At 36.4% G+C, this 24,711-nt stretch overlaps 1 protein-coding gene across 4 annotated transcripts in view; it reads left to right on the top strand.

Annotated features, from left to right (window-relative positions):
• The window catches only part of QKI (QKI, KH domain containing, RNA binding), a 108,748-nt gene that overhangs the window by 33,556 nt on the left and 50,481 nt on the right, over positions 1–24,711 (top strand). For 2 of the 4 annotated variants that reach the window (XM_010022245.1, XM_010022246.1), the window contains exon 3: positions 12,052–12,102. The exons of the other annotated variants lie outside the window; for them this stretch is intronic. In XM_010022245.1, the coding sequence (XP_010020547.1) occupies positions 12,052–12,102 (51 nt within the window). The remainder of the gene's footprint in view (positions 1–12,051; positions 12,103–24,711) is intronic. 4 annotated transcript variants of the gene reach the window in all.

Raw genomic sequence — 24,711 nt, 5'->3', positions numbered from 1 at the left:
TTTTTCACATCTTTTTGGGCAGTAAATGGGGAATGTTTTGATGCATATAGAACTCACTGAAGTGCATGCACACAGTGAATATATCTTTAAAAAAAAAAAAGCCCTTGTGAACTCATAATGACTCACTTTTAAGTATGTTTTGAGGATGTGCATGAATGGATGAAAACTTACTCAAATGCATGTTAAGGCCAGGTACAGAAATCTATTTTTCTGTTAAAGAAAACTCGCTACTCTTACAGTAGTAAAGTGCTTAACTGATCAATGACAAGTACTGAACTTGCTTGGAGACTGTTTAACTTAAGTTACACTAACTGTCAGATTTTATTATCTGATTTGATTATTAAATGCCACAAGTTCACTATGGAACGCACACAACATACAGTATTCATGCTTGCCTGAGAGATTAGTTAATGTAATCCTTGAACATAATTTGGATCATAATTCAGAACTATATTCCTACAAGGCAACCAAAATCTTAACAGACGGAAATGAAGAAGACATTAGGCTGGTTTTGGGTGTTGAGAGTAACATCGCAGAATAGTGATTTCAGGCGGTAGCTCATGCATGCCTGACAATGGAATAACTGGCAGCTGAAGTAACAGGTGGACTCTGGCTATAGAAAACCAATGGAAATATCTAATTCTTGGTTGATTTCATGAGAAGATGTTACAGAATTATGTAAAATATTTGGTGAGAACAGGTGAAGTCAGTACAGGGAGGAGGTGTCTAGGTACAAAAAGGTGAATTTGCCACAGAGTTGCTGGGCATGCAGCTTCTTGTCTGAAAAACTAGTATTTCTGGAGAATTAACTTGCACATAATAGTGTAGAGAACAATCCAAAATAATTTACAGAGCAATTAATTTTCATAGCCAGAGCTACAGGAGTTGGTTTTTTTTTATTCTCGAGTCTTTGCAGGATTGTGAAAATTGCTTCTTCTCTCCATCCTAGGTCAACTTTTTTTTTCCCTCTTTCATGAACTTCTCTCTTGTTTCATATTAATATTCCTTGCCTTTGACATATGGTTCCTCTTAGTTCTCTAGGGAGGTCTTCTCTGGCTTCTTTTTCCATCTTGGTCCTTGCTGACCTCCTTCTGAACAGTCATGTGCTTTGTAAACCGTTAGAATAGAAGAAGCGTTAAATTCCACGGTGCTTCTTTTATCCTCTGAAAGTATGATGAGATGCCATGAACGTACGTTAAACTGACTTTTGGTTTCTAACAGCACTTTTGCACGAAGATAGTGAATGATCTCAACTCTGGAGTTAAAATGATGTTGCAATTAGGGGACTTGAGTAATTCAAGCAAGTAAGATAACACAAGGCATAAGAAAATCAATAACAGGCTTTTTGAGCTACTAATTAATTAAGTGTTAAAATCATTTGACATGCAGAAGACCATCTGAAAGGGAAGAAAAAATCCAACAGCAAAAGTGTCGTAAAAAATATTTTCTGAAAGTCAGGGTGATTGGTGAATTTGCATTATTTACTTGCCTTAAAGTAAATGGAACATAACTCTGAATGTAATAGCTTTCAAAGAGATGTAGAGAGCAGGTAACAACACTGCCCTCAGACTTGGCTAGAGGTTTCTGTAGGTGGTTTGTAGATGTGACATGAGGAATGAATAAGGAGGTTAAGATTTATTGGTATCTCCGCTACAGTACTTGAAATCCATTTTTATTCCTGACAGAAGTAAAATAGGCAATGTAATTATGAACTTAACTGTCCTGGCTTTTATGCATCATTTTGCAAGTATGATAGTGGTGTTTTTCCATGCACAGATGGAAGGAATTTTTCTTCAAAAGCAAAGAGCAGCCTGCTAATTGAACGCCTTTATCTGGCACGTGGCCAGCAAGCACATATAATCTAAATGTGTGGGTATAATACTATGTTAATTGTGATAATAATTTCTTCTGTGGTTAGTGTCCTGGCTTTTATGCATCATTTTGCAAGTATGATAGTGGTGTTTTTCCATGCACAGATGGAAGGAATTTTTCTTCAAAAGCAAAGAGCAGCCTGCTAATTGAACGCCTTTATCTGGCACGTGGCCAGCAAGCACATATAATCTAAATGTGTGGGTATAATACTATGTTAATTGTGATAATAATTTCTTCTGTGGTTAGTATGTCTTTTTTTTTTCCCTACTAATCTGACCAACTGGACACATATCTCATACTATGGATCTTGTTTGAATCATAGGGACATGGTTTAGTGGTTGATTTGGCATTGTTAGGTTAACAGTTGGATTCGATGATCTTAAAAGTCTTTTCCAAGCTGAAGGATTCTGTGTGTTTGTGGCTCCCATGTTTCTCCATTTCAAAATGCTGGTTCCTTTTCTATTCAAAGGATCTTTAAACTGGATGACAGACCCAATTTTGGGGGCTAGATAAATAGTTTGTTTGGGTTCTTTGGTGTGGTCACCCTCCACCCCCTCACCCTACCCCAATTAGTGAGTGTGATCATGTACCTTAATTTATTGGTCCTTACTGTTTCTGCTGTGGTGGCACTTGGTAGTGTAAGGAAAGAAGTACTGACAGCACCTGGTCTGTTCTGTGAGAAAGCTGCTGTAGCATGTTTGTCTTGCATAAGAAAGAAGCAGGTTTTTGAAAAATGGGACCCCTTGCATATTAATTCCAATTTTATCACTGCTTGTGTACAGTTTGGAGTATTTTTAGAAATGGCTATCTGGAATGTGAAGTCCTGCAGATGCATAGAAACGGTTAATGCTTCCCTAGCAATCAGACATTGCTAAAGGATTGGAATGCCAAACCACATTTAACCAACTGGCTGAATCACCTGAAGTCCCTGACTGATTTAATTGATCTACTCAACGGAATTATTTGAGAGCCACTTAAGATGCAGTATCATTGATTTCAAGTGCCCAGTGTATTTACAACCGTATGTATTCAATGGAATTTACTTTTTAGGTTGCTTGGGGTCTTGGGGGTATTTTGTTTTAACTAGCCCGCTGACCTGACAAAACATACCGTAGTACATAATTTGGAGATCTAAGAACTAGTAGCTGACAAATTTAAGTTTTAGAATGAATTTGTAGAGAAAAGCGTAGGTTGTTTTGTATTCATTATATATTGTATCCGGACTCCATCTAGTGCGTAAATGAGCTTCAGATGACCAAGTAGTCTTTGAGGTGGCTTTGAAACAATCATTTGTTTCAAGTTGACAACACTGGGATTGAAAGTTCACTTAAATTTTGACTGACAAAAGGACCTAGATCTTAAATCTGCTAACTCACACTGACTCACAACAGCATTAATCAGAGAAGGTCTTAAGATAAGCTGTGTTAAAAGCCAAAATAAGTGATAAATTTTGTCATTATTAATGAAGTTTGAAATACTGAAACTAATCTGGAAATTAGTATGTGGTGAGGAGACAAGGGTATTGTAGATGCCAAATTTATTTTTTTTTTTTTTTTTTAGCCTGACTAATAGAATTTTTCAGTATCCAGTGTTTTAAATAAGTGAAATTTAGCTTGAAGTGCATCTTTTTGTAATAGCTAATTTCGTAACATAATTAGTCTTCCCTTAAAAGAAACCCAACACTTTAGCATTTCTAAATGATTTTATTTGGTCGTTGATTTAATTTGGTCACTGCAGGTTTCAGATCTACTATTCACATTCTAATTGAATGTAGTTTCATGACTGATAGGAGAATAACCTACCAGGTAGAATAAAGTGTAGCAGTGTAAAATTAATCATCTTTGGCCTATTACTTCTGTTCCTATTAAACCCACTTTAAATTGGCTGGGTTTGCAAGTTGTAGTATTAAACATAGTAGATTTGACTGGATAATGCAGTACTACCAATCTTGCCAGATGCAGAAACTGGCAAGAACTTGGCATTTTGAGTATACTTTTCAGATCCTGGCTTTTCACAGTATTAGGTGCAGATTTTCCCAGTGTCCTTCTTGAAGAACCACATAATAGATGGGGGAGTGTTTGCAGGGGCACCACTGGCAGGGGGAATGTTCAGGTTCCCCTATCAGCAGTTTCATTCTTTAAGTCAGACTGTAGTGGGTAGGAGTTCAAATACTCGGGTTACATTTGCTGCTCAAACAGTTGTTTATAGTGACCCTTCAGGAAGTAGCAACAGAAGGGATATAACCGTTGCATGGGTGACAAAAGCAAGCTGACAGGCAATGAGTTTTCCCTCACTGGCTGGTTAAATAAGGTTTCTTTATTACAAAAGGAGGGAAAGATAAAATGAAGTTGAACGTTTAAGGGAAAAAAATGAAGCAAATTTGAAGACCCTAAAAATGTCAAATAATTTGTCATACACATTCACCTGTTAGCTCATAAATGTCAGTTCTTGTAAAAAGCCTTTGCAGTTTTTCCTTGGATATGAGTTTCCAGAACATTTCAGGGCCTACACCTGGGTTTCAGAGTTAAACTGATTTTTTTCGGGTTTTTAAACAGACCTCTGCATCAGGCATCTCTTGTAATTTTTTTTGCTGCTCTCCTAACTTCGAAAAAAGATCTGTGCTCCTGCAGGAAACATCTTGAAGGGTGGTTGGCAATCATGGAATCAACTAGGAAAGCATTTTGTTTACTTCAGTTACCTGGCTTGAAAGCCAAGCCTTAGGAAAGAACTATTTCAGCTTCTGTTGTTAGTGCTGTTTCCCGGTAGCTGAGTCACTGAAAACACAGGCTTCTTTGGGGGATCTCTTTTCCTCTCCTGATAGCTTGGAGGTGATTTTGTGATCATTTAGAGAAACAAGTAGCCAACCCCTGCCCCCATCCCATTTTGTTCTTGCTTCTTCAGGGTTTTGCAAGAGCGAGCTTTCAAATGGTCAATGACATACCGTGGTTGTGGGTAACAATATTTTGTATTGTTACTGTGTAATTTTACAGTAGTTCTGCTTTTTGAGGCTCTTCTGAACTGCCACCAAACATCCTTTACCAGCATTTTAAACCGGTGATCGGTGGATCTCTGAAGCTGTGGGCTGCTTCTAGATGCCCTGTGAAATGGGTCACAAAGAACAAGCTCATATATGTGATCTAGGTGCATGAAATTCTAAGTCTTCACTTGCAGAGCATATCTGTGGGCCCTCAAAAAGAAGGGATATGCATGTCAAAAAGCTATTTTTGAAAAATTACACTAACATATAGTGACTTTCTTTATATATGAATGTATTTTTAGTACACAGTCAAAAAATATTCAATAATTCTGCATTTTTTTTCTGTGAATTTTATTTCCAAAACAGTATCATTAAATATTTAAGCTAACGAGTTTTTGTTAATTTGAAGATGCAGTGAGAGCTTAGGTGTTGATAATAACAGTAGTGGCAAAAGTGCCCAAAGAATATGATATCTAATTCCAACTTAGTTAACCACTATCATGTATATATTAAACTAATTGCCAGATCATTTTCATTTCCTGATGAACTGCGTTCTGAGTGATGTGCACTTCCATATTTGCTTCTAAAACCGTGATAAATGCAATCTGTTGGAATGTTTTTAAGACAATAGCTATTTAATGAATAGCTTATGTGTACAGGAGAAAAGAATAAGCTTGATTGCTTACAATCTGACATTTGAAAAAGCATTTTTTTAGATCTCTTGTATTTGCATATCTAATTGCTATGTAATCAAAACTAAGTGAACTGTAGCTACTTGAAACCAAAAAATGAAAGGCAATCATCTTTACAGGGGGAAATATCCCACTCACATGCAAGCCTGTCTGAATATTAGAATTATATTCTTCTTGTGTTTAATTATAGGTGTCTGGCTGAGCAGTAAATTTATGCCTGTGTATTAAAGGAGTGAATGTGACCCTGAAACATCAGCTTTCCTTTGTTGAAGCAAAGCATTGGCATTGAGAGAACTTAACAGTGTTGTGTATTTTGGTGATAAGGGATTGTGCCAGAATAGCTGTTAATTACCTGCTTTGTTTGATATGGAAAGTAGTGGTTCCGCAGTTTTCTTCCCACCAGTAACAGTTCTCAATTAAAACTTGTATTAAACAGTGATAATGCCCTTGTTTATCTGGTGGGGAAGATGTGAGGTGAAGAAAATTAGCAGGATTTTTTCAGCTGTTTGGAGGCAGCTTTGTTTTGGTTTTCGGGGTTTTTTTTTTTTGTGAACCCAGTGACAGTAAAGAAAAACGAGCTTTGTCTTTTTGGCGTGGTAGGTTTTGGTGTGGGTGGTTTTTTGTTTTTTGGGTTTGTTTTTTTTTTTTTTAATATTTTTAGTTCCTTGGCTCTTAAATCTTGCGCTTTACTAAGAGTGGCTACGGTAAAAGTTAAACCCTTCTAACCTTTAATGTGGAAGTTACACATTAGGAAGATGCTTGCCCTATCCTGTTCCATGTAATTTCTCTGTGTGAAGCGTCTGATGTCATGGATCCTTATTTTGCTGGTTTTTGAAATCTATTGCACTGCTTGCATGTCAGAAAAGGAGGGGTTCTAAAACTCAAATCTGTTGCCTGAGCTTTTGTATTCCAAGTACTAGAAGTATGTTTTCTAACGTAGTTGGCTTTCTCAGCTTCTGATATGTTATGTTACAACAAAATGTCCTCAGATCTGATTTTGCAATCAGCTTAATATTTTCCTCTTAGATTTCTTCAGCATATGACAAAATTGAATGCAGTATTTTCAGTGGGAACCCTTCTGAGAGAAGTGTGAGAGAGGATTCTCTAAGTAGCAGCTGTTTTCTGCATCTCTAAACAGAAATAACAAGCAGAAGAAAGGCAAGGAAGTTAATGTAGAAGAAAGACTTGATAATCTGTGTGGATCTTTGTTTCTTCAGGTAGCAACGCTGAAGAATATTCTAAAATTGAAAATGTACAAAATATATCACTAGGCAATAAGAAAGGGAAAAAAGAATTGCTACAGTGATGCATAAAAGCATTTTTTTTTTTTATCATTAATCCAAAGAAATCAAGAAATGCCTTGGTTGCTTTACTGGGAAGTTTTGAAGGTCTGTGTTCAACAGGCTTGAGCAGCTTTATTCTGGGGTGAAAGCGTAATGTTTGCTGCTAGAGTAATTTGGCCGAAAATGTGAAACTATAAGTGAAAAGGAGTAATTACTGTAACAGCTTTAAAGTGCATACACACAATTCTTTTGAAGATCTCAGTAGATATGGCAATGCATGGTAATTCAAGTAGAACTTCAGAGCTTCAACTGTTAGGTGAATAGAGGTCACATGCGGAAAGTAAGATTGGCTGCCTGCAATAATTAGGCACAGTTAATAAAGTTTGTTCAGAAGGCATATTGTGCATACTGAATAGTAATGACTAGTCTTAGGTGTAACCTTAGAATTAGACACACAAAACCCAAAATCATTGCAGAGAAAACACTACATTAAAAGGTTTTGTAAGGTGTGGAAAACTTGAAAGGTGTTCTTATTTTGTTGAAACCCTCAACAGAGTGTCGTTGTTAAAGAGCAGAAAGCTAGCTTTTATTTGGTAGTGGAACTTTGTAATCTTACAGGATGCAAGCAAACTGCAGTGAGAAGTCAGGTTAAAAAGCAAGTTTTAATTACATGAATTTGTCATGGCTTACAGAAAGAAAACTGCAGAAAGTCTTGCTTAGATGAGCTGTCATAAATGGCATGCTTTTGAAGTACTCTGCTTTTGTTTTGAAGCAAATGTTTTTCTGTGCATACTAAGTGATAAGTTTCATGAAATTATTTAATTGCATATCATTAACAATGAATTATCACGTGACTTGATTAAATTTTCTTTAGATAATTCATAAATCAGTAAATGGAAATTTGTTCCTACTCACCCCTCAATTCCCCTTTCATATAAACAGTGATAAGCATTAAATACAGTTAAATAAAACCTAATTTTATGATCTATCATTTTGAGGTGGAACAATTTCTGTCCATTTTTAAACTGGTTTTTCCAATTGCAAAAAAAGTGAATTTGAGATGCATCTAGATTAGTACAATTATTTCACGGCATCGCAGTGCTGCTGTGATACAGTATTAGCATAACTGTTATAACTCATCTATGTAGGATTAGGTTCTGCAGTGATTAGATAGCTTCCTAGGATCACACATGCTCATTGAATAGTCATTTCTCTATATAGGTGAGTGTTGCAACTCACACTGTCCAGTAACAGTTACGTTTTTCTAGTATCGAAGCTAGTTTGTTGAGGCTTCCTTAAACTTACATTAATTTAATATGAAATCCCAACTTCAGGTAAAGTTGAGGACTTATTATTCCAGAGCAAATAGTCCTAAATGGACATATTATACTTTCTGTTCTCTGAAAGCAAAGATAATAAGCCTGTCAGATTTTTCTGTTTAAATTAAATTGTTCTGATTATGTTTCATTGACTTTAGTCACTTGAAAAAAATCTACTAATGTTTGAGCATTTTTTATTAGGCATTTCAGTTAGATTTTTGAGTAACTATTTAATGTGGGGGGTTTTATTTTTTTTTTAAAGAGAAATTTGCTATTTCTGTATAAAAAAAATTAAATAATGTTGTGATATTTAGTTTTGAACAAATATTAATCTTCTGTTTTGTCACAATCTCTGTATGCAGTTCTTTTTGTTGAGAGGAGAATTTCTGTGTTGAATGACTTGCAGTATTAAGTGTGGAAAAATGAAGGAACTTCTTCTCCTTTAGCAATTGCCTTTCCTAGACCCTTTATGCATGAGCAGGCTTTCCCTTTAAGTTCTTTACTCTTCTTCTAGGACTTGTAGTCACTTCTGGGGGGAATTTCAGTATACCTGATTGTGGCCTTGGGTGAGGTTCCTAAGTCTAAGACTGAATGGAAATTCCTTATTCCAGCTTTTCTTCCCCCCACCCCCGGAAAACCCAGCTGGAATGAACAAATACGTAATTTGTGCACTCACTCCATAAACAATTTTTCCTGGATTTCATTTTCAAGTTGGACAAAAGTGTTGTTAAGTCATACGCTTGTTCAAATAGCAAAAGCTAACTATCTTGGTAACCTTTAGTGAGTGGGGGAACCCACTCAGGTTTTTTCTACTAGTAAGCTTTAGGACATGAACGATCTCGAAGCTGAGATCTCCAGATAGTCCTCCAGAAGAATATTGTTTGTTAAGCATCCCAGTGACAGGGTTTATGTACCACGCGAGGAAAATGCAGACTCCGTATCTCCTCCCGTAATCTAAGTTGATGGTACTTGTCATTTGAAATATATATATACACCTGCTAAACCTGCTTTTTTCTCTGTGATGAATACAGCACTGCTGAAGGTATGTCATAAAACTTGTTTTTATTGCAGATGTACACAATGAATCATAATCTCCAGCATGCTCAGATCCTGCCTATGTAGGCTCTTCAACTAAAACGCTGAAAATATTTTATTTATGGTTGGGACCTATGAAGCATGTCTCATATTTGTAGTTACATCATTTAGCTGCATAACAATGTACTTGATTTCAAATATGTCTGATATTTCATGTATTCTCTCTATTGCAGTCGTTCTGAGCATGACTACATAAGATTTTAAAGTAGATAGTGCTGATATTGATGTTCTTTATCCCCTCACTACTTTTTCTTAGCTCTTTGGACAGTTCAGAGGAGAATGTGATTCTCTATGAGGTAAAAATTCAAAATTTATGGTGAAAGTAAGGAAAATGTCTGTGCTTCAAAGCTAAGAATTGTTTTAAATCAGATTCTGAGTGATTCAGAATTCTTTTCAAGAAAATGTGAAGGATCCATCTAGAAACAAACTTTTAATTCCATGTATTAGCAGAGTCAAGTTGTGACGACCTTGGATATTCTCTAAACCAGTTTGTAATGATTAATGTCAGAGCAGTTCTTTTTCAATTGAAAAATAATGGCCTATGATATATTGGAGGCCACATTAGATCATTCTGATGATTCCTTCTGGTCAAAGTCTCCGAAATTGGGAAAAAAAAATTCTTGGAGTTAAGAATAAAAAGCGGGATAACAGTAAGATGTACTCAGTAAAATCTCAGTGTAGTATAATAGAGCATACATTTTGTCAAAGTTTCATATAAATCACAAAAACTTTCATTGTCACTATATATATGTATAATTTTTGTGTATGTGTGAGCATGTATACTACTAATGTATGTAACAAGTCTACAGATAGTTTTCATTTTATGTTTGTGGCTCCCCCACTCCCATATTCACCTTTGTGCATCATGGACTTCCTAAATTCCTATGCACTAAAACGAAATTAGTTTATTGGTGAGGATCAAGCAAAAATTTTGGGGCTCCAGTATGGCTATATGTAATCTCAGAGGACTCATATTTAAATTGTGTAGGGACATTATTATTATTATTAGAAGTAGTAGTAGTAGTTGTATTGCCTTGGTCATAGTGTGAGTAGAGTACTTCTATAGTAGCCAGTGCCTCATTAATCCTGAATTCAAGAAGAATATTCAGCAACAAGTTTTAATGATCAGAATATTGAGCTTTTGTTGTCTTGTTATTGGCCTTAGCTTAGCAGAACTTTGTAATTGAAGTAGGCTTATCAGGGTTTAGAGAGATTGGTTTTTGTTTATTTTTTTGTTTTGTTTTGGGCTTTTTTTAGGGTTTTTTATTCCCCCACCAAACATATTCATAAATGCTGATTTATTTGTGATTTGCAAAAATGTTTTCTGTAATGATAAACAGTTTCTTCCTTTCTGCAACTAAGAGTAATTTTCATATGTGTCAAAGGAGGTATTTTTCTTCTTTGAATGGCAGTCTGTTCACTCTCTGTATCAGCAGTTATTGCAGTTATAGTGTTAAGAGCTATATAATTAGCTGGAGGTGGGGGTGGATATTGGGACATACAGAACTTGCAGAATACATGGATTTCATGTTTTTGAATCTTTGAGTGCTGCATTTTTATGCACTATTTGAGTATCAGATTTAAGAGTTTGTTTCTTGGTACTTTCAGAGTAAAGAATTGCAATAACGCCTCCTGCCTAAGATGGAGCAGTGTTTTAAAAATCTAATAGATAGTTGTGTGGTGTGTTGTTTTATGTTAAAGAAAGCTTTTAAACCAGTTCATATAAATAAATAAATAAATATAAAAAAGAGCCCAAACAATACAAAAAAAAAAGCTGTCATTATTGGAGACATAAGCTGTCTCAAAGCTAGATGTGAAATGTTTTTAAGTACTTGCTGTGTCCACTGATTTGTCTGTGTATTTTACCCTGTTGATCTGTTTTAACTCCTTCAAAAATGATGAGCTGTGCCTACTTTTTACTTTGCATTCAGTGCAACTGCAGTGTATCCCTTTCTTGCCTTGTCGAGCTTGAGTGCTGGTGTGTTAAATACTTGTATATTGTCTACCAAATCAGTTTAGTTGCTAAAATTTTATTGCAGCTGGTTGCAGACTTTATTATCCCCATTATGAGAATGTGGTGTTCTACTGACACAAGCAAGCTACATCTTATTAACCCTACCTGCAGGGTGGAACAGGGAGGATATGAAGGTTATACTGTGTATGCTTTGCTGAGCATGACTTGCACTGAAAACTTGGTTTTTACTCTGTTGAGTATTACTGTAGCTTATTAAATAGTTAAACCAGGCTTTACTAACAGAGGAAGAAAACTATTGGCAACTTTTTCTGATTTTTTTTTTTTCTGAACTTTCTTTAGTGAAGGTGCCTTTTCCTGCGAGACCATACACGTTTGCTGCAAGAACTTTGAGTATATGGTCTAAGCACTCTTTGTAAATTACAGCAGAAGATGAATTTATTTCAGATGTGTGTTACTGTGGAGAATAGCATTGAAAGTGGTAGGTGGGATACTTTGGTTTGATTCTCAGTTCTTTTCAAAAATCTTTAGTCGCTTCTGTTCCATAACGTTTAAATAGGATTTAATGCATTGTATGAAATAGTTGCATAGGTAGGAGGGATATCAAGATAAACAGTTGCATGGAAATCATTGAATCTGTTGATTCTTTCATTATTTTCCCTTAAGCAGGTTGACTTATACTGTGGCTTCTTGGGATTTCAATCTCAAGTGTAATCAGGAAGGAGTAAATTTTGTCCTGCACAGGATAAAATAAAAACACTAATTCCAACTCTTCATGACTCTCTTAAGCATCTTAAAGAAGCAAAATAGGGCACAAGCCCAATTTTTTTTTGCTTTTCAGGTCTCCTTTAAGAGCAGAGACAACCATGATCCAGCAGTTTTGGAGGTAGAGGCAAGTAAATATTTTACTTTTTGTAAACATTCCAGTACATTTTTGCAAATCACCTATAATTCGAGGAGACCCTGTCTGAAAAAGAATCGTAACCGTCACTTTGCTAAGTGGTGATTTTGCTTAGTATGCCTGATGTGCGGAGCTTTTATTGATTACCGACAGGTGTCAGATCAATTGCAATATCCAATTGGTGTAAAAATATACAACCTTAATATTAGCAAGGTTTTTGTGATAATAGGTGCTGAATTTTTGTTTTTTGAACCTGTCTTCAAAATGTAAATTGAGTTGAGTGGTTCATCACAGTGATTTGCTTTAAAAGAAAAAAAAAAGTGGCTGATATTTGCTGTCTCCAGCTGCTGGTGTTCAAATTGGCTCTTCAGCGTTCTCACTAATAGCAGTTCAGTAACCTCTTATGTACTGGATCTAAACCTGTAATTATTTCTATGCTGGGGACACTTCTGAGAGTTCTTCTTGAGTTTCTCCTGAAGGTATCACTTACATTCTTAAATTAGTGGTTTTGCATTTTTCTGAAGCGTGTATTGGAGGTACAGGAAGGAATTACCCATCTGTGTTGCCGAAATTTTAAATATCAGTCAGCCTCTGACTGCTACTAATCATCCGGAAATTTAATGCCTTCAGGTATCTCAGGCTGTAGTTTCAGACCTGCTCTTACGACAATTGAAGTCAGTGCTTGCTGTTGAGCACCACTTGCACAGCCCTGGCTAGGCATGCTTTCTCCTGCCTTGTGACAGTTACTGGTGATTAAAAATGACAGTGATGACCTGCTTCAGTGCTAAACCAGGTGGAAGCTAAAGCTGGAAACAGCTTCTTGATTTTGAGAGTGATGAACTGGATCACAAGCATGTCAAGGTGGGACTAGCATTGCTGATGTAATTACAATAGCTTAAATGGTTGTGGGGTTACGGATGCTAGGCAAAGTTCAGTTATTGTTCTTGAATTAGTGGAGTTGGATGACCATGGCTTCATGACATGCTGTGGAGGTAATGCTTTTTACATTGTCAGCTGATAAATGCAGGGTCCCCAACTGATTTTTTTAGATGCAAAATATGGAACCTACAGGCTTGAAATATCTGTTCTCTCCACCACTGTTGAACTTCTTGCTGTGTTTAATTTTCTTATTTCAAGATGCAGGCATTTGAAACAGATCGGAATTTTTGACTGTGAATGATACTAAATGGGTGCTAAGAACTGGGGAAGCAAAGCTGTGATACTGTACACCTTGGATTTAGGTCTTTGAAATGTCAGAGCTGTTTTTTGGGGAAGGGCTAGAATTTTTTAGTGGTTTTGGTGTCTTTTTTCCTGCTTGAAAGTAGTGAAGTTCATTTGTGACACATCTGGATGAATTCTTAAATCATAATACAGTGAAAAGATTAAAATATAATAGTGAATACTTGGAGATGTTTTAATTTTGTTGGCAGCCTACAATTGTAACATGGAGAATAGGTAGCATGCTGATGCTTTTAATTGTTACTGCATTTCTTAAAACCTTTTCATTTAGAAAAGTAGCTTTTTTTTTTTTTATTTTTTTTTGAAAGCTTTCCTCTTCCTTATCATAAATAAAAAGAAGCAATTTATATCACTTCATGACAGGGTTGCATGTATTTGGGACAGGTTTTCTCAATTTCTCTTCTGGGAAGGAGGGGTGGGAATGTGCTATTCTGTGTTAGAGGGTTGAAGTGTGGACAAGAAAGAAGCCAGATTTTGGCCAGCGAATGTGAGAGTGTAGTTCAGGGATTAAAGAGTTTTGCTGCTTAATAAACTGTATTAACCCAAACTAATACCCGTGCCAGTTTGAAAAGGGAGAGGAGAGGAAGAAGAAAGTGGCCAGGTTAGGAAGTGGGAGGTCAGCACTTGTTGGTTGGCAGGAAGCCTTTATCATCTGTTGAAGATGCATTTGAACAAAGAGATTATGCTTGTGCTTTCCGGAAGAGTAGGAAACCTTTAGAATGAAAGAAGCCACCTTTCGTCCACCTATCTCTCTAGGATGTGAGCAGAGCGTGTAATTATTTTTATCCTCAATTCATGCACAGTGCTGTGTTATTTTCTAAGATGAAATGCATGAAACTACTGTAGAATGTAAGAAAGGCATGCACATCATGACCTTTTCTCCCATCCTTACCATCTTTGACTTTTGTTATTCAGAAGTTACAGTAATTTAAACTGTAAAACTTTCTGGTTTGATTATTTATGGGCAGATAAGCATGCAATCTAAAACTGTATGTAATGGACATTTTAACAAAATGAGTTTGGAACTTGTCTGCTGAAGAGTAGAAGCAGTTACTCTTTTTAATAACTCTTTGCATGTTTCTGGTAATATACTGGAATCTGTTAAAAATTACTCACTTTAAATGTCTTCAGACTTGGTTCACCCAGCAAGGATTTCCTTTGCTTCTGTGGCTTCATAGTGTAATGACATTCTGTTTGATTCTTTTAATCTGTCCAGTATGTATTCATTGTGTTTCTCTCTTCACTGATATTTTTGTTCACCCGAGGGACACGACTAGATCTACCTGTGCTTCTCTTTGGGCACTGTGTTGGAAAAGCAGAACTTGAAATTTTGCGTAATTAAATAAGTCTCAATTTTTCATATTACGATGACTTGCAGTGGAGCTTGATAATTTGGTTAGTGGTGGTTTTTATTCAGTTTGCGCTCTTTTACTAAAAATCTTGCAAATGAAAATGACAGCAGATTCACTATTTAATGATATTTTTAAAAAATTATTTTTCATTGGTGAATGTACATTTTTGCAAAATCTCTGGGATTCAGAAAGTTTGTGTAAAACCGATGTCTTTTTTGAAGGATGATGTCTCCTAAACAGCAGTTGTAGGACTGCTGATTGAATGTGATCTTGAAGGATGTATATCTAGACATTCTCTCCTAAGACTGGTATACATGTATGCTTAGTAAAAAAATGGTGATACTTAGCTTTGAATTAAAGCTTTCACTTTCCTTTGTCATTAATTGATGTCACCTGAGAAGTAAAGGGGGATACCAAGGATGAAGCTCCATTGTCTATGTATTGTAGGAAAGGCTTCTTTAATATCCTGTCAGGAGTATTCTTGAGCCATTTAAGACCATTGCCAAACTGGCACTCAATTATATAGTCTTTACCTGGCACGGTTGTTACTACATTTTCATCAGGCCTTGAGAACACGTGCCACATGCTGGATAGCCCTTCTTCTGCAGTTGTTATAATCAGAGTTGTTAGATGAACTCAGTCATAAAGACTGTTTGTAACAGTGGTGACACTTTCGAGTTATCTAGGTGGTAAGTTGGGTGTGTCGAATCCCATATAATTGTATCAAGGATTTGAGGTAACTGCTGCAATAAAACAATATAATTACAGACTGTGTGCAAGGTTTCAGCCATAAATACATAGAAAGTTTGTCTGCTGAGATCATTTGAGGCAGTAGTTCTGAATTCTTTCAAGGACTCAACTTCAGTTCATTAGCTAATATTTATTGTCAGTTCTGTGCTCAGTGGCAAACTTGGGTAGTTTTCTGTATTCTCTATAACAAAACTTTGCTTTATTTTTGAAGTAGAAGTATGTTTTATTTAATTTGCTTTAATCTTGCCTGTTACTTTCCATTTTTCTTGAACTGTTGTCTGGGTTATATGTTTAGAAATACAGTTTGTTTTGTGATTGTTGCAACTGAGTAAATGTGGAAAGATTGGAACTTTTTCTGGAGGAGGCAGTAAAATGGTTGAAACCCAAAGATACATGAATGTATGCTTGTCTAATCACCATAATATTAAATTATTACAGTTTTAGGATAAATTTCCAGTTTTAATACCTTAGCAAAAAAAAAAAAAAGATAAGACTGGACTATTATTATTAAACGTGCTGAAATGTAACCGTCTTAGCAGTAATGCGATATAAAATGCTATTCTTTGTTCCACTCAGTACTGTAGTACTGATTGTGGATCACTGTTGAAGAAAAAGTTGAATAAATCATGAATAAAAACCATACCACACTGTTATTTTTATACTGCTAAGAAGTATTGCCATAGTTCAAATCCAGAACAGACAACACATAGCCCATTCCCCAAGGAAAAACAAACAAAACCGTAACAGAAAAAAAAACCCCAGCAAAATGTCAGAAGACCTGTATGAATGGAGGGAGGTTCAACCTGAATAAAAGCATTGCAATTAACTGGTGAGCTTTCTAAGCTATAGAGGAAATCAATTTAGTATATCGATTAGAGTGACCCAGAAATTTAGCTTTTCCATTGTTTCCGGCTTGTGAAGAACCTCTTACCATGTCAGGTCAACACATGGGAACAAGCTGTGAACTTAGGCTACCTGTAGCATAATGTCTTTTTAACAACAATATTGTGTGGGAAATGAGTTTGTAACATTAGTCAATGAATTTGTCTGTTTATCTTCTCCAAAAGACCCAATGGTGGTAGAGAGGGCCATTATTCAGACCAGAGCAAGCCACTATCTAAGCAGTGGGACAAGAACTGTGGGCGGGCATCTGCTTTAACAGCACCTTGTCACCAAGACAAAGCCCTTCTGTAATAGTTTCACGAGGCCTGCTTTCTGCAGGATTAACTTTGCGCATCATTTCTGGTCTCACTCCTCTCTAATCCAAAATGCAAAGCATCCTTCTAATGCTAATGTAAATCTGAAAATTCCAGAACTTAGTAGTGTGGGAGAAATCCCTGTGTTAAGAAATGAGAGAGCGCGAGTAACTGAGTGACATATTAATTACATAATTCGTTAGTGGAAAGCACGCTGAAGAGATTACAAAAGGCTTGCTTTTTTTTTTTTTTTTTAAGCCTTATGTAAGAGGGCAGTATTAGTGCTGCTGTGTGATGAGCAGGGAAATAGGGCCACTGAAACCCAGCTCATGTTTCCTGTGAAATTACATGGTTTTAAGAAGAACGTTGAGATTGCAAATTCAAATTGGGAGACGCTAGAATGAAGGTTGCTAGTTAGGACCTATTTGTAATAAACAGACTTTTCCTTGGAGTTAATCACTATACTGTGAGTAACAAATTGTTGTTCTTCTTCTTTGCCACACCCTTATTTAAAAACATGGGACAAGGTATGTTTATTTCTCAGGTAAGCACCTGAGATGTAACATTTACAGTGCTTTGCACACCTCACTTGAGTGGAAACTTGAGTTTTCAAAATATTTAAATAGGAATTTAGGCATGACAGTGAAGTTACTTTTGATGTAAGCGACACTGCGAAGTGTCTAACGTGTCTGCAGCATTGCAGGTCAGTCAGTTAGCACGGGGCTCCCTTTTCCTCACCCCCTGTTATGGGAGTGGTTTGGTGGGGCAAACTTTGCTTAAAGTGTGACTGACAGCTACCAAATTCCTGCAAAGGGATATGCCTGTGCCCTCCTTTGTGCTCCGTCTGCTACTACCTGTGGAATATGTTACTGAGCCAGTTCAACTTGCTAAACAGGCAAAACCTAATCTGACAGGAGTTTGCTGCAGTGTTAAACTGGCTCTAGAAGGGCCTAGTGAGAGCTAGTGCAAAGAAGTGGGAAGGACTCTGCAGGTAGCTAAGAGGAGGGAGAAGAGAATGGAGTCACTTGGTGGAAGTGACTAGTTACCATTTCAGATCTGTTGTTGAACTGCAGTCATGAAATGCAGTCTTCTATACAAGAAAAGTCAGAATAATTCTGACTTTGATAGTTTCTTTCTCTGAGGTGACTGTGTAAGATCAGTGTTCTAATTATAAGCACAGATGTTGTGTCTAAAGCTGGCAGTATTCATTTACGCAACATTTATGAAAAGGTTTGGTTTCTATTTAGCACTACGTTTTCTTTTTGGCATATAAAGTGATTTGAATCTAATTATTCAGTGCCTAGGCACTTCAATCTTCTTGCCATCTCTGCAGACGTCCAGGAAGCAGGAGTGCTTTAGGCACCTGGTCTTCGTTATGCATCTTTGAGGAAACCTTTAAGGCAGGATTGGAGCAGAATAGGGAAAATAAGAAAGGGGGAATATGAAAAATATTAGGTGTAATCATTTCAATGCTCATAACCTTTTCGGTTTTTTTTTTTTTTTTTTTTTTTGTTGTTGTTGTTTTGGGGTTTTTTTTTGTTTTTTTTTTTTGTTTTTTTTGTTTTTTTACATTAAGGTAATTCTACAAAGCACTACAGCACATACAAGTGACCTATTTTAACACTGATTACCTCTCTCACCCCCCTAGCCTGTTTTTTGCAGTCTGACTGTGCGTATTTTTTGTTGAAACTCAAAGTTACTGTTAACTTGCATTACTTGGGAGTGGCTCTTTCTGCAGTGGATAAATGTGTAAGGTACAGGTTTTGAGCTAAAGCTCTGGCATTGCAACCATGTCAGCCTGGTCCTGACAGTAAAAACAGCTTTGCGTTCCTGTGCACGGCCTGCATTTTTGTAGGCCAGCAGTAAAGTGCTATTGGCAAAGTGTCACCAATTAAAGTTTAAAGTTACTTCCCTTCCCCTAAGCTTTTCCCTCCCTGGCCTGTCCCAAACCAATCTAAAAATACGGAGGTGATGAATGTTTGATTTACATCTAATTTTTTTAAAAACTCACTGAGCAGAACTCACTTCTTTATGACTCGGGAAGTTATTGAAAGCATAACTACTACCTACGTATATTTGGTTTGAGTCATGAGTCTTATTTTTGTTGCTTTGACAAACAGTAAAAGCCTAAAGATCACAGTGTCCTAAAATAAAGCTAAACTAACCTATTACTATAAAAATGATTTTTAGTTTGCAAGTTGTCTCATTAAAAAATAAAAATAAAAGCAACAAACCAAAATCAGTGGTAACTGCTCATATTCTTTAAAAGAAGTCACTTAACTTTTTTGTGCATTCAAAAAGTAAAAACTATGAACCTGGGTGGTTGGTTTTGTGTTTGTTTGTTTTTTTTTTTTTACTTTGTGGGGAGGAATAGGGGAGAGTTTTCCTTTGGATTTTTGAAGTTCTGTGCTGAGTTTTATAACTGTATCTGCAACTTGTCTATTACATTGCAGGTTAAGTACTGTTCAGTTTTCTTGGCACACTGAGGTTATGTTAGCATGTTCAATCTGAGTCTCTGTAAAAAATGTTCTGTAGTGACATCTTCATATACTTTTGTGCAAAGATTTGGAATGAGGGAAATTTCACTTCTCTTACTAAGTGTTAAGCAGTTTCTGAAAAGATGTTAAGGAGGTTAGTAATGACGTATTATTGTAAATGTTAACAGCATGAGAAAATGGGGAGGAGTTGTTCTTTCTTAAAAGCTTACAATTATTTTGTAACTAAAAAAAGCGAAGGGTTGGCACAACTATATTGTCATTTTACAAGTTTGTCTTCACAATATGCTCATTTATGACCTTCACCAAGATTTATGCAGAGGAATCCCTATTAATATATATATTTTCTTATATATGTGTGTGTGTGTGTGTATATATATATATATGAGGCATATATGTGCCTCATGGTAGAGGAAATACTAAAAGCAAAATGGTTGGATTTTCAAGCAGAGGCTGAGCAACTGGACTCCAAAAGTGATAGGAGAATTGAAATTAGGAAAGTAGAAATGTGGGTATGTTGGCATTAAACTGCAGGGTGTAAGCAGTTTATTCCGATAGCTCCAAAAGTTCAGTTATCTATTACATTTTTTTCTCTTTGTATTTCTTCCTCCTCTTTTTCTTTAACAGTGCTGTAAATTCAGTCTTAAATTTTTTAAATAAATCGTTAAATCTCTCATTTCTAATGATAAAGAAATGTGGCAGATTTTACATGAATTACTGTAGCTTTGTCTGTTTCTTAGACTTAATATAAATGAGTGAAAATTGCTGCGAATTCATTCTTAGATTAAGAGGGAATGCCACCTGAAGAAAAACATGCTCTTATTTTGTTATCGCTTGATCCTCATGGTTTGTTCAACATCACTTATATGTGGAGCTGTCATAGAAGAGCCAGAGCAAAGGTATTTGAAGATGAGCTTAACTGAGAAATGGATCAGTTTAACTCTGAGCTCAAATTATTGAGGAGGGGTGTGTTATGTGTTGACTAGCTTTGCTATGCAAAGCAGCAGTCAAATCTAAGCAAGGCAGAGAGGAAATAAGAGCTAGATTAGAGAAATAAAAAAGGTTGAAATTCAGCAAAGACGGGTGCCACCGTTGTCTGGGGCAGTTACTGTTGATGAAGGTTACATGATAGTACTTCAAAAGAGGAAAGAAAAATGTTTCAAACAGTGTAAAATTATACTACCAGCCAGCGAGAGCTGATCATGTTTCCCATTGAATGCCAAAACATAATTTTGTATTTTTCTACTTTTACAAGTGCTGGTGACTAATATTACATTGATTGCAGTGTTCAAAACTTAGTATGCTGTGAAGGGTAGTCTAAATTACAGTCAAGAATTGTTTTCGGGGTGGTTTTTATTTTTTTGTTGTTGTTGTTTTTGGGGGTGTTTTTTTTTTTTTTTTTTTTTTTTGTTTTTTTTTTTGGGGGGGGGGGGTATGTTTCTGGCGTTGTTTGTTTGGTTTTTTTTTTAACTATTAAACATCTAAAGAAATTTTTGGAAGTACCATACTGTATATACTAGAAGACTGAGAAACCAATGAATGGACACTTTTACCCTTTAAATACAGCTGAGGAGCAGTGATAGCACTTTAAATAACAGAGTAAGCTTCAGAAATGTGAAGCCACTGTTCAGGCATTTCCCCTAAGTTCCCAAATCAGTAAGCCACAGGCTCTGATGATCATAGAATCATAGAATGGTTTGAGTTCAAAGGGACATTAAAGATCATCTAGTTCCAATCCCCCATCTCCTCAGGGCTGTTCTCAATCCATTCTCTACCCAGCCTGTAGTTAGGCTTGGATGATGCCTCGCATCTTTCATGTTCATTCATTGTCCTGCTTATTCGCTTTCCTGTAAGAAAAGGATACACCTGTATCGGTGTTAACATACAAAGCATATTACTTCAGGAACAATGCGAATGTTAAAACATTAAAATTCTTATCTGTGGTCCAGAGTCAAAGACTTCATGGTGATTTTAAGTATCAGCATTAAGAGTTGCATTTATCTCTAAAAAATATATCCACGTTTATGCTGTGCATTTCGTTTACTAATTCTCGTTTATTCCCTGAGGATACTGATGCATACTTAGTTGCTTTCACCCCCAAATAGTTAAATATTCAGTCTTAACAGACTTCTAGGTTCTGATAGCATTTGACAGTGCAGCTTATTCCACAAATCTGTTATCTTTATATAAATTACTGTTATTCTTCACACTAGCACAACTTGAGACAAATAGTAAGAAGAAAATCCTGGAGAGGTGCAATCCTGTTGTCTGTCTCATGGAAACCTATCCTTTGTGGTGGAGAGTTTCTGCTGGCTCCACTTTGCAGCAGTTTGCTGTCCAGAGCGCCCTGGCTTGGGCAGCGAGAGGGGTTTCCTCTTGTGTCAGCAGACCGTGGATCAGCTCAGTTGTGCTGTGAAGACACAGCTTTAGAAAGATCCAGTGTGGTGTTCAGTGCATGTAGGAACCATTCTGTCTGCAGGGCAGATCTGAACTTGGGGCGGCACTTAGTTTGAAGTTTCCCAAGCACAAAGTCTGTGTTGAGGCTCTGAGACAGAGAACAGAATCTTCTTCTGTGCATCTAAACATTAGGTTGTTTCATGCCATTGGATTTTTTCAGAACAGATCTTTAAAGATTTTTTAGATAATGCCTTTTGGCATTAAACTACAGGCTAGTTTAATGTGAGCTGGAAAACACTCACTTCTTGGTCCAGAATTGGCTTGAAGGGGACTTAGTATACAGTAATAGTGGATAATTTAAGACATGCTAAGTAACAGTCTCACTGATATTCAAAACGATAAGTATGTGACTTAATTTAAGCAATCAATCCATTTCTTCTATAGGAGAAGACTTCAGACAGAAATTGTAAATGTGAAGTAAGCTACAGTGTTCTCCCTCACCAGGTGCTACTCCTTCAGCATTTCGTTACGCTATTTTTTCACCAGCTTTCTGCTTGTGAACTGCTACCATTAGAAGCTCAGTAGGAGCAAAAGTCTATGTTAATTTGCCTGACTGTAACTGCACAATTAAAGCAGTTTATCAGCAGGGGTTAGGGCAATCAGTGTGTTCCGATGCTTCATGTTATAAAATTACTTCTGTTGTTCAAACAGATACTGTAATTAGTGCATCATTTCAAACTGGTTTTCTGCAGGGCTGGCTCAGAGTTTCCTCTGATAAACCCCTCTATTTTTGCTACTTACCTAAACACTTGCTTTGTTTTCAGGCCTTTCCTAAATTTTATTGAAATGTTAATGTCAGGAGTATATCATGTGAATACAGGTTTGGGGCGGGTCTTGTTATTCAAGGGATTTTTGTTTGTTTTTCCCCTGTCAGTCCTGTCAAGACTTAGACTCAGTGGCAAAAATGGAAGAGGAAACTCTTATGTTAGTATTTACAGTTATTACTACATACTAGCATTTAATACCTAGTTCTTAAATAGATGAACAAGTTGCTTTGTGTCAGATAATAAAGGCAACTGTGTTCTGTCCCTGGTGCATGCATAACCAGATTTCACTGAATTTTATGAGTCATGGTGAGCCACTCCTGAAATGGCATTTATGTGTTAAAATATGGTCCCTCATCTCTACTTGTCCCAATTATAGCTCTCATCTTTTGCCGGCATCAGTAGCCCCTTGTGATCTCATTCACCTCACTTGCCCAGCAGAAAATGGGGTGGTGGGGGGAAAGAAGGGAGTATAAAAGGATACAGTAAGACATCAGTAAGAGGTGGTTCAATGCGTTTTTTTTTTTTTTTTTTTTTTTTTTTTTGATTACGGCTAGAGCTCTCATGAATATTTATCAGCTGATGTGTAGTTATTTGTATACCTGGGACTTAGAAGTGGTTTATTCCTTGCACAATATGTTACACAAATCCTCTGTCTTCCAAATGTTTTCAATCATCTCTGCAGCAGAGATGCCAAAACCTTAAAAATAGAATTCTATAGCTCAGGTTAGTAGATAGAACAGTTAGGAGAGCAGAAGTTACGTTGAACAACACAAGCTGAACAACTCTTGTGGCCTGTGAAAGGCTGGGAATAGTGACTTAGTTTAGGGAAAAGAGCGTTCTTGGATTCCTCTGGCTTGGGTTTACCAGTTCAACTCTGTTGACAGAAGTAGGGTGTAATCCATATTGAATGGTTGAGTAACGTTTCTCTCAGACTCTTTAAGTCAGACCTGACATTGTTCTGTGGCTACAATATTACCTAAAAATACTTAAATTAGAGCAGAACTAGAATTTATTTACAGTGATCTTTATAATTTATCACATTTTTGTTAAACTTAACTTTCGTTCCAAAATTGCTTTAAATGAAAACATTAACTTTTTTAAATTCACACAGCTTTTAAACTGCTCTTCTGTTTTTAAAACTTTGATACATGTGTGTGAATGTTTTCATTACGGAAAAGAAAGTCACCTAGAAATACTGTCAATTGTAATGTACTTATAGCACAATACATTAGACAAAGTACATTATGATAATTTTACTAAGTAGCTGAATTTCTTCTTTCCACAACTTTCCTTCTCCACTTGACTGCAAGAAGTGGCTGTGATTGATTATACTGTTTCTTATATCTTAAGATAATTTTAATTGAAGTTCTTAGAATGTACTTGAATTAAACCTTTGTACGGTTTAAAGGACTAAAGCTATTCTGATGCCTTTTAATTTTAGTGTTCAACTTGGCAATGTGTGAAAACAGTCCTCCCTTTTACTCTAGCTATTCTGTGGTTTTTGTCATTCATTAGGGAGAGCAGCCTGTTGTAATCGGTTGGTGAAAATAGCATACAATAACCTATCACTTTCAAGATGAGTGAGGATACTAAGGTTCATTCTCAATGTTGAGTCAGTGGCTTTATTTCTTTAAAAGGCGCCTGCTGTAGTACTGAGCTGTGTTTGCATTTTGTAGTGGCCAACATTACTGTAAATTGTATGAGTTAGAGTGGAAAAAGCACATAGGATGGGAGTTGCACTTTTTAACGCTGCAGGTTATAGCTTTCCAAAAAAAACAAACCCCCTAAAAACCCCAACAGCCATGCGGAAAACTGCCTTGCACTCTCACCACATTGCATTCATTCTTTCTTTATTGTCTCAAGTAATATATCCCTGCCTGCATATTAACAGATACTAGGGAAGTATTTCTTTCCAGTGTTTATTTCATTTTCCTTTAATGACATTCTGACAGTTGGAAATGACTGGATTCTACTTCACCAGTTTTGAATTTTTCAACTTACTTTTAGTCACTTGGCCATACTGTGGAGGTCTGTGTGGTGAAAGTAAAGTTTGAGGGTTTTTTTTAAGTTCTTGATAAAATACTTCAGCTTGCTTTCTGAAATTATTTTCCCCTTTCACTATTTGCATCTTTTTAACAGTGTCAGTCCAGCTTGACAGGCATTTCTTTCCGTTGGATTTGATGTTTTTGAAAATTACTGTCTAGATGGAGGAGAGGCCTAATTTAATACCTCTGGAGGAGGGAAGTCATGTACTGAGTTTTCAGTCATCTGCTTTGCGTAGGTCACAGACAGCTAGTAAGTTGCTGTATTTTATTTTTTTTTTTTAAGTCAGTAGTCGAGATAT

Source organism: Nestor notabilis, unplaced genomic scaffold, assembly GCF_000696875.1.
Source record: "Nestor notabilis isolate BGI_N333 unplaced genomic scaffold, ASM69687v1 scaffold3449, whole genome shotgun sequence".
In the NCBI taxonomy this organism is placed as follows: Eukaryota; Metazoa; Chordata; class Aves; order Psittaciformes; family Psittacidae; genus Nestor; species Nestor notabilis.
This window is presented reverse-complemented; position numbering and strand designations above follow the sequence as displayed.